The 17,124-nt window shown below is 47.8% G+C and overlaps 1 protein-coding gene across 3 annotated transcripts in view; it reads right to left on the bottom strand.

Moving 5' to 3' along the window:
• Positions 1-17,124, bottom strand: part of LOC119389207 (laminin subunit gamma-1) — a 234,219-nt gene that overhangs the window by 112,433 nt on the left and 104,662 nt on the right. For all 3 annotated transcript variants that reach the window (XM_037656412.1, XM_037656427.1, XM_037656434.1), the window contains 6 exons: positions 12,486-12,671; positions 10,184-10,301; positions 9,187-9,431; positions 6,484-6,606; positions 4,100-4,402; positions 1,705-1,932 (listed from right to left, as the gene is read on the bottom strand). In XM_037656412.1, coding sequence (XP_037512340.1) covers positions 1,705-1,932; positions 4,100-4,402; positions 6,484-6,606; positions 9,187-9,431; positions 10,184-10,301; positions 12,486-12,671 — 1,203 coding nt within the window. The remainder of the gene's footprint in view (positions 1-1,704; positions 1,933-4,099; positions 4,403-6,483; positions 6,607-9,186; positions 9,432-10,183; positions 10,302-12,485; positions 12,672-17,124) is intronic.

Raw genomic sequence — 17,124 nt, 5'->3', positions numbered from 1 at the left:
TAATGCGTAGGAGACATCATTATCTATAAAGCCCTACAAAGCAACAGTGTGCGCTAGTTGGTCCATCAAAGCGTAGGGATATCCACTGCCCTCACAATGAACGCGGGAGGCAGCTCGGGTCAGCAATAAGAAGGTACGGTACTGGAACCGGAAATCGCTATGTTATTCCTTCCCAAACTATGTTGTGAAAGGCTACTACGTGAGGGTTCGACTCTCTTGGACTCTCTAGTTAATAGTGAACCGGCTGAACACGGATTACGTCGGCACGTTAGCCTTCACGTTAATTGGACCTGGCGAGGAATATAACGTTCGCCTGGATTAATAAAATAAACGACTAGCACGTAAACTATGCCAGCCTTAAATGAAAGCTGGTTATGCCGCTTTAAAGCACTAACTCCACGTGACCACACTGATCTGGAAAGTGTCTTCATTTATGTATAGCAGCTTACAGGTGAGTACCGACGACATCTGATGATCAACAAACGAGCACTTTTTCAGCAAGAAAAGGCAAGCGTACGAGAAAATAGCATAAAATATTACTAATCACAGTATCGTCACCAATTTGGGTGCATTATTCAAAAAAAGAAAGCTAATTTTTACACTGCCAATCTCACTTTTTTCACCTACAGGCAATTCCATTTTAGGTCATGAGCACAGCCACCTTGGGCGAATGACTTCTCCGTTTTGCATGCAGTGACATTTAATAAACAGCCGTGAAACGCCGAACGAATCCGTACAGCCGTACTTAATGAATTACCGTTCATTTAGTTGTCAGATACAAAACGGCAACGTTAACAGCCCAAGACGGTGGCACTTAATCATATCTTTAAAATAGCACAAGTTCTTGAAAGGATCCTGAAACGGTTTTGACAATTTTGTACAAACGCACTGTGCTGGTAAAGCAAGTACTAAGCATCATTTGCTTATGGATTTAAGCGTGAAGCGTGCAATTTGTTACAGGAATTTAAACATGCGAATCGCAACAGGTCGCCGCGGCTTAGCCGAGCCAGTTTTCGATTTCTACGTAAAACTGTTCCATTAGACGTAGCACCGGCGACTGATCTGATTGGATATGTTCAGTCTACGTCAGTGAGGCTCGGGTGGATAGCGAAAGTCGTCTGCCTGTGCTACAACATGCTCCGTGTTGACGCCACTTTCTTTATGTGGAGGTTTATTTTCTCGGACACCATAAATTGCCCTAGCTGCTAGGTGTGCTGCAAATCTGGCGCTTTGTGATTTGCAAAGCTGCGACATCGTCTAAGGCAACTCGCGAGCGGATGCGCTTCCTCCCGTCGCTTCAGGGAGTGTCGGGTTCTCCGATCAACACCTGCGCTTCTTACTTCACCCATGAAGACACCATCGCACTGCCTGAGTTACAGCTGATCAAATACTTTTTGTTTGTCCGCATACTTTGCAGGTTGTCGGCGTACATGACAATAAAATGGCTTGTGTTGCGCCACCTGGCGGAGCAGATCTCCATGATCTTCGAGCTAAGGAGAAGGAATGTGCCTCGATACAAGGTGTTATTTTATGGTGTGAATGATGTTGTCACCTGACAGCTTCGAACAACCGTTTCAGGATCCCTGCAATAGAATCAATCCCTCTGTCAGTGATGCAATCCTATTTAGTGTCCCACTAAAGTTGGCTCTACAGCATGAAAGTAAGTTCACGTGTCGGTGTGAAAGAACTGCGAGACAGACTGACCGGTGTCCGGTTCGCAGATGAGCGCGTGTCCGTTGCAGTTGCAGGGCACGCAGCGGGAGAATTTGCCTCCGCGCGGCGGATCGTGCCGGAATCCCGGCGCACAGGACTCGCAGAACTGGCCCACGTAACCCTCAGGGCAGCTGCACATCTCGACCCAGGTGGCGGCCTCGGTGCCGTACTGGGAACGCTGCGCCGACTGCAGCTGAATGTTGTCGATGAAGCCCGTGCCTGTAAGGTAAGTTGGAAGTCATCCGTCCTCGAGAGAAGCCCCATTCAGAAAAGCATCTTAAAGACTGGACGACTACGCGATCGTTCACAGCACCTATATACATACGTAAGATGTCAACGTCAAACAACTCGTTCATGTTATATACTTGAGATTGAACGGACACATTATTGATTATTAAAACCTCTTTGATGTTGCCGCATCATAATGCCACGCCCGCTTCTTGTTTTATTTTGATGTATTCGGGTTTGACCATCAAGGACATTTTGTTAAGATTGCGCGCACGACGCAAATAGTCCAGATTATTCGCGTCGTGCGCGCAATCATAACAAAACGATCTACCACAATCGCGAAGCTTCTCGAACACTGCGGCACGGTCAGCGCCGAGCGTTGCTAACCGTCCTTGCTGGTCAAACCCGAATACATCAAAATAAAACAAGAAGCGGGCGTGGCAATATTTAGAATTAAGAAACCAGAAGTAAAAACGAGAAGTGTATTAAGAGCCCAGAAGTATAAGCCGGACGAAAGTGAGAGACCGGAAGGGCACATCCTTTTCTTCGTTTGCTTTCCTTGCTGTTTATTTGGGTCATCCGTCACTGTATGAGGTCGGTCTTCGAAAACGCCCGACGAGTTTTCAACCACACGTTCAAAGAGCTCTCCTCGACCTGCCTGAAAACAGCAGGTGGCTGTTTTTCTCAACAGCAAACGAAAAATAACGCATTTTATATGGTGCTTCATTGGGACGTGGACTCTGTGCAGTGTCATTTTTACTTCTGTAGTGATAAATACGGTTACCGTAGAGAACGATGAAGAAGACGGTTGTTGTGGTTGGTGCTCGTGCTGGCTCCGTTTCGGGGAACTGACTGCTGTCCCGTCGCTGTCTCGCCTCTAATACCCTTGTCACACGGGTAAGCTTAACCGCTGTTATCCCCAACTGCAGTTAACGGACGTAACCATAGTTACCGTAAACCAGACAGAGGCGCTGTCACACGTTTGCAGCACTTCCAAGCGTTCTTTAGTTCATACATGGCTGCGTTCGTGCAACACCGCTATTGTACAGGGCTTCACGCTCGATTATGGACGCGTCAGCAGCGTGTTTTGATGCGCGTCTATCAAATAGCGTGAAACCCTGTTCAATGAACGAACGCTGCTGTGTATCAATCTCGTGAAATCCACACGATATTTTTGCAGCACGGACAAACTGGTACCTCAAAGCCGGTAATTTATCTTCCCAGATGCGTATCAACGCCTCCATCGTCGCAACGGTCCAGTTGACACGCTTTTGGCTTCATATTTCGCTGGGAGCCGAGCTGCTCGCGTCCGACATGGAGGCAGCCATGTTGTCAGTTTACGGCGCTAACAGGGGTTGCCTACCTCCGTTTACGAAAACGGCCGTTAGCGGATTAACTGCGGTTAGGGTTGTCGTGTGACAAGGTACAACAGCCGTTAGACTTAACGGCCGTCGTACTTAACTGTGGTTAGACTACCCGTGTGACAAGGGTATAAGACGTTCACCGTACTTGAACTATTAAATGCATACTATCACTTCTTGTATTTTCTCTCGGGCAAAAAGCCTCTACTTCTGTTAACCAGACCTTGTCCTAACGTTCACCCTGCAGACACGCAATTTTTCTTCAACGTAACGCTAAAGTGAAACAGTGAATAGGTCAAACTGTATCCTATAAACTCTAGTGACGTTAATTTCACCATCATAAGTTTGTCAATAGAGGAGAAAAACGAGGTCCAAGTTTCATTCTTGCGCCGAAATCTCCGCGCGTGACGTCACAGATTTCCAAGTGTCGTGTTTTGGCTACATTGGCTAAACGAAAATTTCTGAAACTTGGTATAAGTCTCTGGCCCTTTCAGAAGACAGTCTACTTAATTTTTACCGACTAGGAACTACGCATCCTCTCGTAGGCGCCGTCAAAATCTACGACGTCACGGCGAGGGGAATTTCCAGGTGGCGCCGCCACCCACATATATTTTTTTTTGTCACTTACCAAGCGTCACCTCGCGGCAAGCCTGGTGATTTTGGTATTGCGAAAGAGTTATTTACTAGTACGAGAAAAAATCATCTTTCTCCACCGCATCAGAGAGAACCTATGCGCGAGCTTTGATTCGCCGGAGAGGGGCACCGCCGCAGAGGGTGCTTGTCCCGGATATACTCGCCTCGTGGCACATATGTGGCCCTTATCCGGATGGCGGTGAGGTTGGAGAGGATGCTGATGAACTCGCGCGAGCTGAGCGTCGGGTTCCACCCGTAGCGCGGGTCCTCGTGCAGCCGGAAGCGGTACTCCTGGTTCCGTATGGAGGGCAGCCCGTTGCCCTGGCCGAAGACGTGCTGCGACACGCTGCCGTGGGTCCCTTCCAGCACGATGTCCTCGACCGAGGACTGCGGTCCTTCCTCGCCGATACGCAGGGTGAACGTGAGGTTCTGGTTGTACGAGGCACGCTGGTCGCCCAGGTACCGGTCTGCGGTGCGTCAAAAGGTACACACACTCTTCGTAAGGGCCCATGTATCGGTACGTGTAGACCGATAAGTTGAGTTGCCGAAGAAAATGGTAGAAACATAAATAACGATTTAAATTATGCACAACCCTTGCAAAAAGTGAATATTCTTTGTGACACTGGGAAATAACGTCCCTCGGTACCTTTGTCTGAGCTAGACTACAGTCGAGCAGGATGGAATAAACGAATCCAGCGGCCGCTTGGTCCCACGCCTGGGCGTCATCCCTTGGGACCTGGTGGCGTCTTCTGCCCGTCGGATTTTTTATTGCTTTCGAGCGCTTTTATTTCCTATCTTTGGGTGCATTTTCTTCGGTAGTGGTCATAGGTCGTCAAAAAATGTGGAGCTCGCTCAGACTCGCTCATGCAATATACTTTGTCCTAAGGGCTCACTCGGATTCAGACTCACCAATATTTTCCTCAACCGGACTCGCCATAATTTTTCCCAACCGAACTCACTCGGACTCACACTCACAAAAACTTTACTCACCCGGACTCACTCACACTCACGGCTCGATATGAGTCTGAGTGAGTCGACTCATGAGTGACTTTGCCGACCTATGGTAGTGGTGGTACGTAAAGATGTTGCCTTGTTTCATGCGGTGTGTTTATCTTAACGCCGTGCTGCAGTTTATGCCGAGGTTACTGAGGATTTGCCTTCCCGTAGCGCTTTGCGCCTCTATGAGCTCTTCAAGTGTGTTTTGGACGCCTAGTGCAAAGAGCTTGTCATTAGCTGTTCTTATGGGCCCTCCTAAGGCTTGCTGACATGCTCGTCTAATGATGGCATCTATTTAGGTAGGGAGCTACGTATGTTATTCGGCTAACAACCAAAGCTTGCACGAGACGACTTAGGTTGATTTCCTTCACGCCATAGCGGCGGTACGCTATTCTCTGTATGAGCCTCACTGTTTGCTGGACACCGTTCTCAAGTATTCTTAAGGTTTCTCCATTGTAGCCGTTCGACTGTACGCGTAGTGACTCGAATGCAGTCTACCACGGGCTTTGGGTTGCCATATGAGCTTTATATTCGGTTCGCAGTTGGGCCTCCCAGCGCCCCTGTATCTTGGCCGGTAGAGAAGGAGCTCCTATTTCTGAGGTGAACCTTCCAGCCCTGTGTGCCGGGCGTAACTTTGAGAATGGCTGTTTCTTTCCCGTCATTCCCTCCAGTTGCCCACAGCGTGGTGTCATCAGCATATAAACTCTGCCTCTGTGGTTCTGCCTATCATCGCTAGATGGAATCCCTGCGGTGTACCCCTAGGAGGCTCACCAGTAAATATACGGCTAGCAGTGCGGGCGATATGGCAACAGGGAGCATTAAGCGGAAGGTCAGGGAGGCGGAGAGGACTTATTGGATGACAGCGATGGAAAAGAAGCCGGCTCTGAGTAACTACCGAAAGGGAAAAAACGAAATAAGGAGGGAAAGGTTTTATGATAATTCAAGGGGAAGCGCTTTACTGTTTGAAGCAAGGTCGGGCTGCCTTAGAACGCGAAGTTATAAAGCGAGATTCAGTAACGAAGACGAACACTGTACATGCTGCGGGGGAACTAAGGAAATGATGGAACATGTACTGATTGAATGTGGCGATATTCACCCAGGTATACTTGTGGGCACGAGTCTACAGGAAGCCTTGGGTTTTAGGGACAACAATGGAAAGCTAAACACGTCCGCGATAGAAATAAGTAAGAGACGGTTAGAGTATTGGTGGCAGAAGAGTAGAGATAAAGTACAAAAATAAATAATGGGGGGGGGGGGGGGGAATAAGGTCATTCTGCCTTAAGAGGCAGAGAGATAGACCGTGAATTTATAAATATTTTTGGTATAATAAGATAGATTTAATCAATGTAGACAAGGTATCAGGCCAGCATGAAACAAGGAAGTTTTTCTTTTTTCTTCGAGCATGGTGGCAGACATGTCACCGCCCCGTTATAAAGGGGACGCTCATAGCATCCATCCATCCATCCTGCTTCCCAGCTCGATGTTCTCCGATTTGATCTCACCAATCGTGATATATACGTAGGTCCAACCTTGCATATTTTCTCAGTCTTACCTGGTGCGAGGAAGTAGACGGCTTCGTTTCCGGGCGCCACCACAGCCAAATGGTGGGCGGCGTACTCGTGGCGGGTGTTCACGCTGCGACCATGGGCGTCCGCCGCCTTCCAGTGCTCCTTATCTGAAGCGCCAAGGAAGGGTGGTGCATCAGTCACAAGTCGCAGGCGGCGTAAAAACAATAGGCTGTCAATGCTCCACGAAGCAGTTCTAGTAGAGCTCACTTGTCGCACCGTATGCACGATGTTTTGAGCTGAAGCAAAGAGCCGTCGGAAGGCTCTCTGCTGATTACGATGTGGCACTTGTAGCGGGAAACGCTCCGCGCGTTCTCGCTACGCAGCGAAGGTTCCGTAAAGCTAGGTGCCATATCGAAAGAGGCTGAGAGGTATATGGACGGCCAAGAAAATACCGCTTATCCTCAATCAGTGCCTCCTCTATAACTTTCAGTGCCTGGTAGAACACCCTCCCGCGGCCGTCGGCGCTTGCGTTTCCCCCGCTCGCCGCGACTGCGTGGTGGCACTGTGCAAACAGGGTCGGGCGCTGAGCCGGTAGTGCTGGTGCGGGCGCGGCCTAGAGCGCCTGTTTGCTTTGCTCTGCCTTGACACGTGCGGTTGGGTTTATCGAGTTGAATACGATAGAAGATTTTTTTTATCCTTTGTCGTGACCACGCAGCTTGCATGAATTGCGATGTCGTACTGCTGCGTGCCGCTGTGCAAGTCAGACGAAAAAAAGAAAGTGCCTGAACTGTATACATCTGGCCAGCTCCTTTTTGTCATTGATACTTTGCGATCTTTTGCAGACGGTGCGCTCAAAGACAACCAAACTTTGGCAAAGCTACTCAGTACCTTGACAAAGTACACAGTTCCAGCCCTCTGTGCATCAAGGCTCCTTAAATGCCAGAGTGATGGCAGCTATGACCACAGACTCGTGAACCTCTTATGTACTTACTTCCTCAGGCCACTCCTCTCTATGTATGCGTTTAAAGGGACACTAAGGAGAAACAATGAATCGGTTTAGATCGATAAATTGTGCTCCGAGAACTCTAATGTCGTTAATTTTGCCATCATAGGTTTATTAATAGAGGAGAAAATCTAATTCAAAGTTTCATTTTTAAATTTCGCGCCGAAATCTCCCGCGTGACGTCACGGATTTCAGAGTGTATTTATCGTATTTTGGCTCCATTGGATCAACAAAAATACGTCAAACTTGGTATGTTAAGTCTATGGCCCCTCAGAGGACAATGTACTTAATTTTTACCGATTAGGAACTACAGTACGCAGTCCCTAGTAGGTGCCGTCAAAACATGTGACGTCACGGCGAATGGTGCGGAAACTTCAAGGTGGCGTCGCCACCTACATTTTCTCGCTTACTAAGCGTATTCTCGCAGCAAGCGTGGTGTTTTTGGTATCGTGAAAGAGTACTTTACTAATATGAGAAAAATCGTTTTGCTCTTTAGTGTCCCTTTAATGTGACTGACAAGCAGGATGCTTGCAAATATTTCGCGAGGAAGCCACTTTCAAGGAAGTATGTAAGGAGTTGAGAAAGGTTGTGTCGTTGTTTATTATATGCGATATTTTATTTGTCAACAAATATTTTCATTGCAAGCCATTTTATGTAACGCTGTGAGAAATATTTTTTTGTGCAATTTATGATCTTTTTTTTCTTGTCAGCAAATGTTTTAACCTTAGGCCATTGTATGCATGGCTCTGAAAAATAGTGTTGTGCACTTCATGATCTTTTTTCTTGTCAGCAAATGTCTCAATCTTAGGCCAATGTGTGTATGGCTGTGAAATATTGTTGCCTAGTGCAGTTCACTTTTCTTTGTCACCAAACGTTTTACTATTAGGCCAATGAATGTAAGGGTGTGAAAATCATTGTGTGTGCAATTTTATATTTTATTTTTTTGTACGCAAATGTTCTAATAGCGGGCCAGTATATGTAAGGCTGCGAAAAAGGTTGCTTTCTTCCAATAAAATTTTTTTTTTCCTTGTCACCTGGTGATTTAATCCTAGGCAGCAGGTAGGACCCTGGACAGAGAAACGGCACGCCTTTTTTTTCTTCACGTTGGGTTAACATTTGAAGAGATATTTTGAATTGGGACAACAAATTGGTCCAGTTGGATTTGGTTAATGGTGGAGCGTAGACTGATTTTGAATCGGGTTTTGTATAAGCTTGCTCCGCGGCCGAGCGCCAAGTCAGCAAGTTCGCCAAGTCTTGTGTTTGTTGCGAGCGAGCTTAGCGGTCGAGTAGGCCTTGCTTCTACCGATCATTGTCAGCATCTCAAGATACCCTGACGTCGAGAAAATCGCGAAACGAAACTAGCAGCCGCACCTGCGCAAGTAATGCGCGGGCAGCGAGCGAAAGACGGCGAAACCCTGTTTGGGTGGCGGTGCCTGGCGGTGAACGGTTGTACTCGCGCCCTCCTCCCCGTCCACCAGGCACTGAAACTTATAGAGGAGGCCTCTGCACAAGGCTTTACAGCACCGCAGGTAATCGAAGATACACGACACGTTATGTGTGCAAGAATGCCGCAAGCGGAAGAGCTCCAAAGAGCGACAGAACCGATCGACATAATTTAACGGTGTGATGCTTTTAACGTGGCACCGCAACAGTGTTCATAGCAACGAGCTACACATCCACGCAGGTCACGTTGGCTTGCCACACGGACTCTGCCCGATAAAATGCACGTCGCGAATGGACGCACCTCTGGCGAAAGTGCTGAGCAGGCTGTAGCGCGAGTAACCGGGCGCGCTCTGGCACAGAGCCGAGTGCCCGAAGCAGAAGCAAGGGGTGCACCCGAACTCGTTGTCGCGCTGAAGGTTAAAGAAGCCGGGTTTGCAGCGGTCGCACTGGCGCCCCTCCACGTTGGCCTTGCAGCGGCACACGCCCGTGTCCGGGTTGCACGACGGAGGGCTGTCCACGCTGCCTGCTTGGCTGCAACCGCATAACCTGCGCGCGACAAGAGTTACGGATGGAATTGCGGATGGCGGTTAACATCGCAATTAGTAACACAAGAACTTGATTGCCTTCTTTCGTTTTCTCCCCTCCATTTCACTTCTATGACTGCTGTCACCAGGGCACACTATGTTTTTTTCTGCTCAGCGACAGTGATCATGCACAATTGTATGTTGGCCACCTCTATAATATGTTGCAGCGCAGTCTCAACAACAAGGACGTGAAAATGCTGCTGAGACAAGGCAAATGGTGCAGCGCGTTGTCTACGCTATCGGAAAAAAGATCATAAAACCGTCTGCTCTCTTCGTCGCGCGAAGGTGTGGCACAATTTTGCTAGCTTTCACTCGGAAGGTTGACGAAAATGCGGAATTTGTAGAACACCCTCTCTCTTCGGGTTTTCGCAAAGTTTCAGCAATTATTGCGGGAAGTATAATTTTCTTTCACTTGGATTTTTTAAACAGCGCTTAAACGGGACAGCTACAAAAAAAAAAAAATACTACCACACTTGTGTGTTCCGTTTATGCACTGTTAAATAGATAGATTTACTGAGGTCTGGAAGGAGTCCGCCCCCGACTTATATCACGGGTCTCTGCAAAAGAAAAAAGAAAGAGCTACGTACCCACAAGCCCGCATATAACTATCATTTTAATTATTTTTTTTCCTGTCTTTCATTTTGCTAGGAAGGAATAGTGCCAGCAGCAGATGAGATCCTTGTTATTGGCCAGCAATTGCAAGCTATACCTTACCTGCATCCTTGCTCTGAGAAATCGTAGAAGTTTGGAGCGCAGCGGTCGCAACGCTGTCCTTCGACGCCCGGCTTGCAAGGACACTGGCCCTTGCTGTTGCACTGGAGCATCCGGGAGCCTGCGGCCAAGCAACGAGAGTCTCACTTACGAAGGATCCAGTAAGGAAACAGCATTGCTATTGCTCCACTTGCGCTTTTGGATACTCGCAGCATTAAAAATAATGCGAGAATCGCTCCGAGCAGGTTACTTTCGAAACGATGGCGTAAAGCACGTCTGGACGCGAGAAGAACAGGGAAAATCAGGCAGCTCTACTGATTGTCACGTATGTATAGCGCAACGAAACCAAGCAAAGATGGAGGCAATGTAATTTTCTGCGCACGTACTTTGGTGTAATTTATTGTCCTTCGACTTTTTCCAGTGACAATATACTAACACGAAACTATATAATACTAACACGATCGAGTGACAACTGAAATTGCGAAGAACGGGTTACAAAACTGGCTCATATATACTGACGTGAACAGGGCAGGAGTCAGCATGCATAAAATGAGGTAAAAAAATTAAAAAAAGCCCGAGAAAATGTAAAGTGTTCGTAACGCAAGCTCCGTGTAAGCAGCCCTAAACGAGGTGATTCTCATTCATTTGCGTATTAAATGCGAAGCATTTCTTAGCGAACCTCACGCAGTTTGGACGTTTTTATCTACGTATCTATCTATCTATCTAGCCGCCTACGTCTGGGCGCTTTCCTTGTCGACTCCATAACCTGCAATGTGCCAAAATTGGCATAGCAGGTGATCAGTGTATGGCGAACACGATTCACTGGTCGCAAAATACATAATAACATAATACATAATAACGCAAAATACATGTCGCGTACGCCATCAGACCCTTTCTCTCAGTCACGTGTGGCCCACATATCAGAGTTCACGTTATGCGGGTATGTGCCACAGGTGATACAGAGTCTCAACAAACAAAGTAACGGCGAAGACACACATTGACGCGCAAAGCAAGTGATTATAATAATAATTGTCGGGGTTTTATGTCCCAAAACCACGACATGATTATGAGAGACGCCATAGCGAAGGGCTCCGGAAATTTTGACCATCCGGTATTGTTTAACGTGAACCGACATCGCACAGTACACGGGCATCTAACATTTTGCCTCCATCGAAATCCGACCGCCGCGGCCGGTATGAAACCTGTGACCTTCGGGTCAGCAGCCGAGCACCGTAACCGCTACACCAATGCGGCCGACGCAAAGAAAGTGAGGGAGCTGAAGACAGAACACCCCTGGAAGACGCTCAACTACCATCCACTCGTTCACGTGGTCCGCAACGTGGACTACGTCAATTACAAAAAAACTGGGGTGAATGCTTCCCTGCAATAAATCTGCCGAGAGAACCAGGCCTCTGATCATTACCGGGGACTTCAACATTGACTTATCAAGATCCAACAACGCCTGGTCCTTATACTGCGTGAAAGACTGCTTGGATGTGGGCAGGGCATCAAAATGCCTCTCTGCCACGTCCAGGACAGGAGGCATCACAGATCATTTCATCGTAAGAGGCATCCAGGATTTCCACCAGCTGCACTATACCTCGCGCTTCACTACACTTAGACTCCTCATAGGCGCTATTACGAACGGATCCGGTAACAAGTCCGGTCGAGCTGCTGGTGCTCACTGATCACGGTGATGATGACCTTGTTCAAGAACTGTCACGAACCCCCCTCCCCCTACACATATACACAGGTTCATGAAACGTGCGTGCGTTCTCCCTCATGACGGACAAGTATAAGCTTAACAACTGTAACGCAACTGTAGCAACTGCAACTGTGACTCTAACGTACGTGCAGTGCGCCTGCGCGTACCACGCGGCTGCGTACCGTATATCAACCGAAACTTTCCTAAATGAAGCTTAGTTGCGAGTAACGCCTGCCCTGTGAATCTGTGTTCCTTCTTTGTCCTGTTCGGATTGGCGCTATCCAGCATTGACGAATATAAGCACTACATATCAGCTTACCGCGTCTGGTTTTGGTAACACCCATGTTGCTGTTGGCATCGTTACGCAACTATAAACAACTGGTTATATAATACCTATGCGACTCTTCAACAAAGGAGTGTGCGTATACCACTTCGACGTTTCCCTAGCGTCATTCCGTAACGTTTCGCTCAATGGGAAAATTGAGCCACAGTCACAATCCCGCGCATGCTTCGCATAACATCCATTCCCACGGTACGTGGGATCTGCCGAAATTTTCATCTACGATGACGACATACATTCCAATATTGCAACACACTCACCGATGGGGTCGCATTCGCACGGTATGCAGCGGCCGTCGCTGTTCTGATAGTAGTTCTCCCGGCAGCGCTCGCAGTTGGGGCCGTCCGTGTTGTCCGAGCAGTTGACGCAGTGGCCGCCGTGGCCCGTGCGCTCGAAGAGCTCCTGGTCGAAGTAGCACTTGCGCGACCGGCCGTTGCAGTTGCACGCTGCACAACAAATCACGCTCGCACTCTTGCTCAAAACACACAATGCAAGTATCCGATCATCCGACGGTTGTGGCCGAACACACCGAATGATTCTATCAAAAATACGGCACCGCAGTTGGGAATTTATTCGCGTAGTAATGCTCGGCAGCGTTGTGATAGCGACTCCGAGTGGGTCCGCTGTTTGCAGCTGCATTTCGCTCAGCCCAGTGTTGGTGGGCTTTGGCTAGCGTTGTTGCAACAACGACAAACTCGCATACACGCACGTGCGAAAAGAGACAAACGCAACGCCAGTTGTGCTTGCCTTGTTGTTGTTTTTTTTTCGTACAAGTACGCGTTTCCTTGACAACCCGTGTACTTGATGAGAGATTACAACGGCAAGGTACGACGATGAGTACACCTTCGTCGTGTTGCTTTGCGATAATGTCTGCTGTAAGAAGGCCTCAGTATATGAAAAAGCTCTGACACAAAGGCATTCAGCTCAGCCGCAAACACCAGCTAGCTGCGTGCGCGTATCCAATCGCCCGTGCACGGAGCAAGACAGACTGTTACGCACGGCGACACGGAAGTGATAAGGCTGCGGCTACAAGAAATTTCCGGTCTCGTTTCCATGCCGTCACGCTCGCCCTGAAAAAAAAAAGAAAAAAAAAAGCCGCTTCCTTCCTCTGGCGTGCTTTCTGTGCCTGTTTAATGGCAGCCACACGTAGTTTGCATAACTCCCTTTTCTTTGTTTTGCCTGATATGATTGTTCCCTTGATCTGCAAATATCAAAAGCAGCCTGCAAGGACAAGAACATGCAGCTTATGCCTTATTGCTGTTATAATTATTATATAAGCATTCACATAGTTTACAATAGTATTAGGCATTAACACTAGTCCCTTTGTATAGCGGGCAGATTTGCTAATTTTTTCTCACCTAAAAGGGAGGCAAGAAGGCCATGGTTACCTCTTCTTTGGCAATGCATTTTAGACGGCGCGACCTTCAGTTATGTAAAATGCATACCGCGACTGTGTCTGCACGGTGGCGAAAATTCAATCGACTGGGCTCCATGAGAGCGAACGAGACTTGACTAAGAAATATGACAAGAAATATTACAAGAGTCCGAATCTCTCCGTCTGTCCTGGATGGGCACTGCTCTTCCAGTGAAGGGTAATACCTGCACGCAGAGCAGCAGCTCAAGTGGGTGCGATTTTTCTTCGCTGGTGCGACAAACTGCAACGCGCCGCAGTAAACGCAGAGAGTGGCGCAGCAAGCACGCCATCGTGTGCCGCCCAGGACGCACCCTGCTGTGCGGCGTCGCCTCTCTCGCACCGCGCCCACCGATCCGGCAACGCGGCATGCACGACCATGGATGGAACTGCCCGTCCCACACGCAGCCTCCTCTCTCGTAGCCTATATATCTTGCGCAACCCAAATATACTACAGCTGCTGGGTGACGCGTTTCAGTGTTCCATGGGTAGCGATATTACAACAGATTGGAAAAAAGACAAAAACTGGCCGGCGGGTTCTGACAAGCGCGCGACTGAGCTTATGCAGTTAGGCGCCGTTTACTGAAGGGGGAGAGGCTCGCAGCGCAGTTTTAAATGGAGCCCCAACAGTAGGCGTGTAAAGAGTACCGGATTGTCTTGTCACAGCACCGATATGCGAGAAAAATGGTGGCTGATCCCTCCGTTATAGGAATCGGTATAACACGAAACTGAAACGTGTCGTCACAGTAGTAGTTTATTGTTTATAGTGCATTAGTATATGAGAGCTTTTACAATGTCTACTGTTGTTTGGCAGAGATAGCACCGCGTTCACGTTCACGCCTAGTGGCACATCTCCGTACCGACGACTAACGCCCATGATCATGATTTAACTCTTGTGGTAGCCCAAGTCCTTAACATACACGTGGACACCGCATATGGTGAATCCCGCGCAAAGATGGCATCAACACGCATATAATAAGCACTGATACTCGATATGCACTCCTTCAAAGCGCTACGCCCGTCGTGTCTTCCCTCTAGTCTGGCCGTTACTTCTCACACGGCGAGCGGGGAACGCGGTGCGACAGCGAGGCCGGCGTTGGAGAGCTATTCATCGACTGGATGGATGCTATGAGCGAGGCTGGGGGTAAAGCTGCCACCTCACGGTGTGTCAGAGCGGTCACCGCCCCGTTATAAAGGGGATGCTCATAGCATCAATCCAAGAGCACTGTGAGAGGAAAGTGGGAGAGATAAAAGGCGCGTTCATGTAGCTTTCTTAATGTGTTTGGCCGCAGCTCAGTGGGCTAAACGGCCGCCAGCCATCGTCGCGGACCGAGTGGTCATGGCTTCGACTCCTGTCAACGGAACTTTTTATAGTTTTTTTTTCTTTGCCATCTGATGGCGTTCATTTCGCTGACATACTTCCGTGACGGAAATACGTCATTAAAGTCTTGGTGGAGCCCGGCATAAAACACTTTCGTGTTAAAAAGGAGATGCAAGCGTTGTTCTCGCACCGCTGTACAAGCGACGCTAATACAATGATCGAGTGTGCGCTTTATGGCGCCGGTCCAAAAAAGATACACGTTAGAATTTCTTGTCTCACGGCGACTGGGGCCTCCAGAACGAAATGACGGCGTTGCAATTGACAAGACGCTAACATTGCGTTACTAAGAGATGGGGTAGAAATGTTTTTTAAATATTCAGAACGCTAGGGAGCGTCAGAAACCCGGCCCAGAGTGCTGGTCACGTGTGGAGAAGCACGAATTCAGGTCTGCACACCTTCAATGGGGCTTGATATAGAGAAGCGAAATTCAGCAGAGAAGGCATGCAAGACCTCTCACTGAAACTATATGTACAGCGTTTCTCTTCACATATATTCATCCTCCTACCTAGTCTAATCATCGTAAAGGTGTTGCACCGTCCTACAGAAGTGACTCAGAGTAAAATGTACAACCGTGTAAAGCCAAAAGATTGGCTACTCTTGACACCTTAACCACATTTGACGTGACGCCCTCCTGCGCATCGCGGCACAAAAAGCACAACCACAGATTGCCTACATGGAGTGCTGTGAAATGTTGTGGCATGCTGCGTTTATTTTAAGTTTTTAATGTTGTGATGACGTGAGCAATTTTTTTTTTATTTGAACATACTGCAGGCTTTTCATGGCCCATGCAGGAGTGGATACAAGAATACAAACTAAACATCGAAAGAAGATACATAACGAAATAACAAGAAAGTGCAATGCCAACAGATCGCAATTCAAACTCGACACACTGTATTATGTTCATAAAAGATTGAATGGTGTTACAGCACACAATATTGTTATCTAGTTGATTCCAATGATGGATAGCTGACGGGAAAAGGGAATGTTTGTGAGCGTTAACACGACTGAAAGGTTGTTGGATTGACTTGGAATGGTTCAGTCGCAATGAGTGTTTAGGCGGGTCTAGCAGGTAATGAGATCGTGATATGCGGAATTGACCATGATATAATTGGTAAAGAAATTTTAGTCGCGAGATAATTCTGCGATGCCAAAGAGGTTTTAAATTTGCCCTTGCGAGCAAGCCTGCAGAACTGGATTGCCTCGAGAAGTCAGAGTATACAAATCTAACTGCCAATTTTTGTATTCTTTCTATTTTAATAATGAGATGCTGCTGATGTGGAAGTTCCTGGCAGGAATCAGCAGCACTTTTCGAAGATGCTTTTCGCGCATGTCCTGGAACTTGAGATCCTCAACGCATCATCCATTTCTCCGTTCGAAATAGGCATGGATAGCGCACATTGGTTATTATTGGCTTACATAGCGTATTCGCAGGGGTGGAAGCGGACTTGAGTGTTTTGGAGCAGCTCAGGGAGCAGGCATAATGCTGTTTTGGAGCAGCTTTGGAGCACCAAAATGTGTGTTTTGGAGCAATGCAAGTTACTTTTGGAGCAGAATTCTAGGGTCGAACATCATTGTTGTTTAATTTTTTTTTATTTCTGGTAAACACTGGAAATTCCAACGATTTTAGAAAACATACAATACCGATGAACCAACCACACCTAACACAAATGATATATATATATATATATATATATATATATATATATATATATATATATATATATATATATATATATATATATATACACACACGCGTACGTGTTATCATGAAAAGATCACAGCTGTGATAGAGCAATGACTCAGAAAAACGAGATAAGCGATGTTTTGAATAGCTACACTTGACTAAACTGACAAATGTAAAACGTTCATGGGAATGAACGTTTTTCAGCAGCGGCGTTTTCGAGCCGCGTTTGCCGGGTTGCTACTTTTTCGTCGAAAGCCTACGCCCGCTTCAATGATTGTTCCTTCGAAATGCGCGGAGGTCAGCGCCGTCTGGAGGCACTGGTAGAAACCAAGCAAACACGCGTCTGCACCCTAAACTCCGCTTGTCGGACGAGCGAGCGCCGCGCGAGGCGTTTTCGAGTGGGAAGACGCGGCGGCGCGATTT

This window comes from Rhipicephalus sanguineus, chromosome 1 (assembly GCF_013339695.2).
Source record: "Rhipicephalus sanguineus isolate Rsan-2018 chromosome 1, BIME_Rsan_1.4, whole genome shotgun sequence".
Lineage (NCBI taxonomy): Eukaryota > Metazoa > Arthropoda > Arachnida > Ixodida > Ixodidae > Rhipicephalus > Rhipicephalus sanguineus.
The sequence above is the reverse complement of the archived record's forward strand: the minus strand, read 5'-3'. Positions and strand labels throughout refer to the sequence as shown.